The sequence below is a fragment of the Haliotis rubra genome, unplaced genomic scaffold (genome assembly GCF_003918875.1).
Source record: "Haliotis rubra isolate DU_JTF1 unplaced genomic scaffold, ASM391887v1 Scf1953, whole genome shotgun sequence".
Lineage (NCBI taxonomy): Eukaryota > Metazoa > Mollusca > Gastropoda > Lepetellida > Haliotidae > Haliotis > Haliotis rubra.
In genome coordinates this window covers 77,002-84,890 of record NW_025765951.1, presented here as the reverse complement: position 1 = coordinate 84,890, position 7,889 = coordinate 77,002, and the positions used below count along the sequence as shown (strand labels likewise).

Below are 7,889 nucleotides of genomic sequence, written 5' to 3'. Positions count from 1 at the left end.
ATCAAACTTCGTTTGGGTGCGTATTGCTAGGAGGCTCATCATTGGAGCTCTGGTTCCAGATAAACTAAACATGGTTTTTACGTCCCTTTTTTTTTTTTTTGGGGAGAGGAGGATCCAGGGTGTAACTACGGGTCGCCATCACAGGTTCCCCACACACACAGGTAAACCATGTCATAGAATGCATAGAATCCGGCCTCAGTATACGTATCAGTATAGTGCTCCTATTTACCTGGCAGGGCTCTCTTCCTATTCCTCTTAACAGGATGATGGTGATGGTGATGCCGACAAGGGTAGGGCTGTTGCACTGCCAGAGTAGCTGTAGCTGCTATCTATCAGACCGTAGTTGACTAATTGCACGCATAAACATCGGGGTCAATGTAAGAGCTCCCAAATGAGCTGATAAAGATGTACGTAGAGAAACAAATAAAGGAACACGGGAAAAGGTACAGAGTGTTCCTTTGATATTTCTAGTTTTTCATCACCAGCTTTGAATAGCTGTGGTGATGAAAACTGAGAGAAAAATAAATGAAAGGAGACAATTGAATTTTCCTGTGTTTCTATCATATTTCTACATTACATATTACATGTTTAACGCATGCACCCGGTTGTTTTTGAGTCCTTAGGACTAATAAGGTGCTACTACTACTACTACTACTACTACTACTACTACTACTACTACTACCACTTGGCCCTGCTGCTGCTACTACTAGGAATATTACGATTATTACTACTGCTGCTGTTGCTTCTGCAACTGCTACTTCTTCTCCGCTGTTACTGCTTCTCCTGGAACTGCTAATACTGCTGCTGCTGCTGCTACTACTACGACTGATAGTTAGGGGCTGCGTAATATAACCGGTTTACCGGTATATACCAGTTCAGACTTGTGAAAACGATTTACGTATTGCGATACGTTAATCGAAAACCGGTATTTTGACGGATGATGCATTTAGAGAAACTTGGTAACACTCGAAAATCTTCGGATAGTTCCGTTTTTTTTACTCTGGAAGCCATGCGTGTGTTGTAAAATAGTGACCCACGAGCAATCAGAACAACAATTTATTGTGGTGCCAAATACTAGGCAAAAGCGCATCAGTGCAAAGGCGTTAATTTTGGGGTTGAAAAAGTTCACGGTAGATGGTACTATTGGTCAGAGTAACGCGGTATGTAAAAAATCTGCAACGGTAATTGGCTTTATTAGCAGCAATCCGGAGCGCTAGTGATTTTGTTGGGTGGCTATGCCTTTATGGCAAAATCAAGCATTAACAACCAAAGCAATGTGCGCCAGTACATATCGCAATGCATTGCTGCATCGCAATATATCGCAATATGAAAATTCTTGGCAATACCCACCCTACTGATAATACTACTAATGATGATAATACTAATTAACGGAACAACTCTAAGTGAGACAGATTGTAAACATGGAAATGTCTTCCCGGCGGCAGCTGTCTCTATGAGACAGGCTATACCACTCTGCATTTTCATGTTCTCACCTGATTCTGTCTCCCACGACGATGGCGTTGGTGTAGTTACTAGCGCCATGATTTATTCTGTGCATTAATCCGAATTTCGTAGATTGTTCCGGGTTCGAAAGGCCATCAATGACCAGCTGGAGGGTGTCGTCTTCGGTTGGCCGTGTTGGGTGGGTAGTCCACTGTCCGCCAGGTTGTCTGTATTGTATGTTTGAAACTTTGTTTGGCGCCACCGTTGAAACCTTTCTCCCATGTCGGGGTAAATGACCGAACGCTGATGGATGAAGCTTGCAGATCCATCGGTGTTTCTGGCATAACTACGCCATGGGATACAAATAGGGACGTCATCTGGAGTTTCTCAACATTTACTGACTCAACTAAACACGACAACATATATAACTGTAGGTTGTTGAATACCCTCACAAACATTCAGCCCTGTCTTTGTAGAAGAACATCATATTTCACAACTGCCTACAATCGATATTTATGTTAGTCTGTATGTGGGGTGTCCATCGTGAACTTTCAATCTTTTTCAATCAAACTTTTCTAAACGAGACGTTGGAGTATTGGTCATATTTTGTTTTGTTTTATGTGAAATCATGCACGATGATATGTATGCTCATGCGACAGAGGCATGTGTATAGCGAGCCAGAAATTGGGATGACAGTAGAGGCAGTGTTTGATGCAACGCTCCACACTTTGAGTCGGAAGTGGAAAGATCAGATGTTTCCTGACCAAAGGACAGCCTCATATATGATTAAAATATCTATAGACTTTACCTTCATTGAGAGTGGTCAGTGTATTTGTGATGCGTGTTTGTGATGATCCCTGTGTCTATGGTCCAAAATGTCACGGGCTTGTGGACGTCTTGCATATAAATAGAGATCACCAAACCTTTTTACTGTTCTGTTTTATTACAAAATACTATCAGACAATATTGATAGGTTGGGTTGGTTTCCGGTGGTTTCGTGCTAGTTTACTATGGGGCTGGTTCAGGGGTATCAGCACTGATGTCTGGTACAATTTTTGCAGGAGTGTCATACCCTGGTGTAGAGTGCTGAAGCTTACAGGAGATATGTATAGGGTGCTAAAACTGAAAGGGAATAGGGTGTTAGAGCTAATGGGGCATTTGTGTAGGGTGCTAGAGTGAGTGAGTGCTTCAGCTGAAGGGGATGTGGATATGGTGCTAAAGCTGAAGGGGGATGTGGATAGGGTGTTAAGTTCAATGGGGATGTGGATAGGGTGCTTAAGCTGAATGGGATGTGTATGGGGTGCTAAAGCTGAGGGAGGTGTGTAATAGGTGCCTGAGATGAAGTCAGTGTGTCTGTATGGATAGGGAGCTAGGGCTGACGGGTGTGTGTATAGAAGTGCTTAAGCTGAAGAGGGATGTGGATATCGTGCTTCAGTTGAAGGGGATGTGGATAGGTGACAAAAGCTGAAGGTGGATGTGGATAGGGTGCTAGGGCTTAAGTTGGATGTGGATAGGGTGCTAGGGTTGAAGTTGGATGTGGATATGGTGCTAGGGCTGAAAGATGGATGTGGATAGGGTGCTTAAGCTGGAGAGGGATGAATAGAGTGGTGCTAAAGCTGAATGGGGATGTGGATAGAGTGCTTAAGCTGAAGGTGGATGTGGATAGGGTGCATAAGCTGAAGTTGGATGTGGATAGGGTGCTAAAGCTGAAGTGGTGTGTGGATAGGGTGCTTAAGCTGAAGGGGGATGTGGATAGGGTGCTTCAGCTGAAGAGGGATGTGAATAGGGTGCTTCAGTTGAAGGGGGATGTGGATATGGTGCTAAAGCTGAAGGGGTGTGTGGATAGGGTGCTTAAGCTGGAGGGGGAAGTAGATATCGTGCTTGAGCTGAAGGGGGATGTGGATAGGGTGTTTAAGCTGAAGGGGAATGTGGATAGGGTGCTTAAGCTGAAGAGGGATGTGGATAGGATGCTTCAGTTGAAGGGGGATGTGGATAGGGTGCTTAAGCTGAAGGGGGATGTGGATAGGGTGCTTCAGCTGAAGGGGGATGTGGATAGGGTGTTAAAGGTTAAGGGGGATGGATAGGGTGCTAAAGCCGAAAAGGGATGGATAGAGTGAATAGAGTGCTTAAGCTGAAGGGGATGTGGATAGGGTGCTTAAGCTGGAGGATGTGGATATCGTGCTAAAAGCCGAAGGGGGTGTGTGGAAAAGGGTGCTTCAGCTGAAGAGGGATGTGGATAGGGTGCTTCAGGGGATGTGGATAGGGTGCTTCAGCTGGGGGATGTGGAAGGGGAGGGATAGATATATCGTGCTGAAGCCTTGGATGCTTAAGCTGAAAGGGGGATGTGGATAGAGCTGAATGGGAGTGTATGGATAGGATGCTTCCAGGAAAGGGGATGTAGATAGGGTGTTAAAAAGGTTAAAGGATAGGGTGCTTAAGCTGAAGGGGTATGTGGATAGATATCGTTCAGTTGAAGGGGATGTGGATAGGGTGTTATGGAGGATGTGGATAGGGTGCTTAAGCTGAAGGGGATGTGGATAGGGTGCTTCAGCTGAAATGGGTTGTGGATAGGGTGCCCTAAGGGGGGATGTGGATAGGGTGCTAAAGCTGAATGGGTGTGTGGATAAGGTGCTTCAGCTGAAGGGGATGTTAAAAGGTTATAGGGATAGTTAAAGGTTAAAGGGGGATGTGGATAGGGTGGTGCTAAAGCCGAAGGAAGTGTGTGGATAGAGTGCTTAAAGCTGAAGGGGGATGCGGATAGGGTGCTAAAAGCTGAAGGGAGTGTGTGGATAAGGTGCTTCAGCTAAGATGGATATCGGAGTTAAAAGAGAGGGGATGTGGATAAGTGAGCCGAAGAGAGTGTGGATAGAGTGCTTAAGCTGAAAGGAGGGATGCGGATAGGGTGCTTAAGCTGAAGGGGTAGATATGTGCATATGATAGGATGCTTAATAGCTATAGGAGGGGATGTGGATAGGGTGCCTAAGCTGGAGGGGGAAGTAGATATCGTGCTTGAGCTGAAGGGGGATGTGAATAGGGTGTTTAAGCTGAAGGGTAATGTGGATAGGGTGCTTAAGCTGAAGAGGTATGTGGATAGGGTGCTTCAGTTGAAGGGGGATGTGGCTAGGGTGCCTAAGCTGAAGGTGGATGTGGATAGGGTGCTTAAGCTGGAGGGGGATGTAGATATCGTGCTTAAGCTGAAGGGGATGTGGATAGGGTGCTTAAGCTGAAATGGGATGTGGATAGGGTGCTAAAGCTGAATGGGGTGTGTGGATAGGGTGCTTCAGCTGAAGGGGGATGTGGATAGGGTGTTAAAGGTTAAGGGGGATGTGGATATGGTGCTTAAGCTGAAGGGGGATGTGGATAGGGTGCTTATGCTGAATGTGGATGTGGATAGGGTGCTAAAGCTGAATGGGATGTGTATGGGATGGTAAAGCTGAAGGAGGTGTGTAAGAGGTGCCTGAGATGAAGGTGGCGTCTGTATGGATGGGATGCTAGGGATGACGGAGTGTGTCTATAGGGTGCTTAAGCTGAAGGGGGATGTGGATAGAGTGCTAAAGCTGAAGGGGATGTGGATATGGTGCTTAAGCTGAAGGGGGATGTGGATAGGGTGCTAAAGCTGAAGGGGCATGTGGATAGAGTGATTAAGCGGAAGGGGGATGTATATAGGGTGTTTAAGCTGTAAGGGGATTTGTATAGGTGCTTGAGGGTGTTATGATGACATTTCGTACAAAACAAACTAACAAAACAAACTCACAAGCCGAAATCAGCATAACGGTCTTCGAAATGTTTCCTTCCGTGTTTGTCACTTCCACTGTGTATTTCCGAAAGTCCTCATCTTTGACATCAAAGATGGTTACACTGCCTGTCACACGAACACCATCTGTGATGACCGCACTGTTATCGAGAGGCCTTCCATTCCGGGTTCTACGCCACGTGAAGGTTGGCTCAGGGAAAGCTAGGACAGTCAGGTTCAGTGTCACGTTTCCACTTAGGCCAGATCTGAATTCATAGCCGTCCGTTGTGGATCCGTATGATCTTGGAGCACCTGAATTGTGACAGAAATGAATAACGGGGCATCCTTGTTTTCAGTCAAATAACTCTCTATCTACAGGAAGCTGGGGGGTAGTCTAACACTGGAAGTTTGGTCTCATTTCGATCCCCGGTTCAGTTAATGTTAACAACATTGGATGTTTAGTATTGGTTGTCCGAAATGTGAACTCTGGGGCGGAAGTTGCCAGATTTGGATGGTTTTGAAGTCAAGTAAATTCGGGGAGGTGTTCAGAATATATAAGGTGGAAAGCACTTGCTTCCGTCGTGTCACGTTACATCAAACCAGCGGTTGTGTGACAATGAGGTTTTATTATCACTGACGTTATTGCTATTACCACTACCTCTGATTCTAGATTTCCATTGGAACTCTACTGCCACTGAGTGTCGTAATACCACTCTATTCTGTACTACCGATGTAATTTCTTTGTTGCCATTTGTCTTGACTTCTAAACCAAATTCATTATATAATGTAATTGTTCATTGAACCACATTGGTTTGTTGTTTGTTGATTTCATTTGTCTATAGGTTTTTAGGATTACCTTATACTTGATTCGGAACTTGACATTATTCAGGAATCAGACTGTACAGTTTTATACTTGCATTTCACTTGCAATGATATGCTTTGTTCCTCAGCTTGTCCCAGCTTATTCCTTGCAGAGCACGTGTATGGTCCTGTGTGAAGACATCCAACATCGTCTATGCTCGCTTTCAGTATCTTGGCACTTGTCCCACTTCCTATGCTGGAGGTGCTGTTCCTGATCTCTATGTCTGAAGCAGGGTTACTGTTGATGTGACACTGCAGTGTCACGTTGTCGTGTTCCTTCACGCTTCCCACCAGACGTGACATTAAAAGACAGGATGTCTGGAGCATCTAGAACATTACAACATTGGGATTCTGTGGATTATGTTTACAACATGGGAATTCTGTGGATTATTTTTACAACATGGGGATTCTGTGGATTATGTTTACAACTTGGGGATTCTGTGGATTGCGTTTTTACAACATGGGGATTCTGCGGTTTATTTTTACAACATGGGGATTCTGTGGATTATGTTTACAACATGGGGATTCTGTGGATTATGTTTACAACATGGGGATTCTGCGAATTATTTTTTTACAACATGGGGATTCTGTGGATTATTTTTACAACATGGGGATTCTGTGAATTATTTTTCATGATGCGGTCTTGAAATGCCGCTCTTTCTTTATGATTCAACCATGCAACTCTTTACATTGGAGATGCATCATTTCCTACCTGCCCTCACACGAGCATGGGTATGTTCTGGCAAGAGCGTAATCATGGCACGTTCTTCAAGTTTCTGCGTTTTGAGTTGGTCAAAGACATTGCATATTTCACCAACTAGTGGAAGGTAAACAATGTTCTCAGTTGGTTCAAGTCCGTGTGTAATACTCACAACAAAAGATATCCTGTTACATAATTCTTGTGAGGTTCAGAACGCATCAGTCAACCTTCGTATTTATGCGAGTAAATAACGCAAGACAGGATTAACGTGGGCATTGTGTCGATATCAGTAGACTGAAATCCTTACTTACACTGGACTTCAAGTGTTAAAAGTTGTAGATGACATTTTGCTCAGTCGTGCTCCCGAGCAGGATGTGACCTCGTTGGTTGCTGTACAGACATATACTCCTGCGTCATCCTTCTGTATGTTCTTCAGATGAAGAGTCCCATTTTCAGAGATCCTTGCATTTACACCTCTCTTTGTCCAAACAACTGACGTCACTTCCGGGTAGGCGTCTGCCTTACAGTGAATGATCAAATCTCCCGATACATTTACGACGCTCTGAGTCTCGTCAGTGTGAACTACGGGCGGGCCTAAGAACAAAATCACATAAGAACTGAAGACTGCTATCGCGTAATGGGTTGGACGTGCCGTATCCACGCTAAACGGGTCGTGCAGAGGACATGCAACCTGTTCCTATACATATGGGTCTGCCATTGTTTCTTTGATGGAAGGAAACAAAAGCGAGTGAGTATGGCATTGCACTGCTTTTAAAATATTCCAGCAATACCGCAGCCGTGGACACAGGAAATGTCGTAAGGATGAGAAAGCCGCAATAAGTTGGTGGGTATAGTGGCTGTAAGTGTTGCATGATCCCCGGGGAGTTGAGATTGATAATACGATGTGCTGTTGAGGTTGACATCCAGTGATCGAGGGGAAAAACAGTGCTTTGAGTATGTACTAGATACATGGATATGTGAGCTATATATAATTATCGTATATAATACATAATGAAATTATCAATGGTCCTCACACATTGCCCCTATTTAAGGGAATAGAACCTGGGTCTTTTCGGCGTGACGAGCGAACGCTTTAGCAACGAGACTACCCCACACACAAAACGCCTGAAACAGCGACATACATCTTTCTTC

At 44.7% G+C, this 7,889-nt stretch overlaps 1 protein-coding gene across 1 annotated transcript; it reads right to left on the bottom strand.

Moving 5' to 3' along the window:
- Positions 1-1,553: 1,553 nt before the first annotated feature.
- Positions 1,554-6,340, bottom strand: LOC124274898 (tyrosine-protein phosphatase Lar-like). The gene is made up of 3 exons (XM_046710266.1): positions 6,094-6,340; positions 5,198-5,488; positions 1,554-1,789 (listed from the first exon to the last, which is right to left on the bottom strand). Exons 1-3 carry the CDS (start codon positions 6,338-6,340, stop codon positions 1,599-1,601), a joined length of 729 nt encoding a protein of 242 aa, XP_046566222.1. The 3' UTR covers positions 1,554-1,598.
- Positions 6,341-7,889: the final 1,549 nt, after the last annotated feature.

Excerpts from the sequence above, each read along its gene's own strand:
- LOC124274898 (XM_046710266.1), bottom strand. The coding sequence starts at position 6,340 with ATGTCACGTCTGGTGGGAAGCGTGAAGGAACACGACAACGTGACACTG. Across the intron at positions 5,489-6,093 it reads CATATCATTGCAAGTGAAAT|GTGCTCCAAGATCATACGGA; the intron begins GCAAGTATAAAA and ends GTCACAATTCAG. Across the intron at positions 1,790-5,197 it reads CGTTATGCTGATTTCGGCTT|TTATGCCAGAAACACCGATG; the intron begins GTGAGTTTGTTT and ends CCCATGGCGTAG.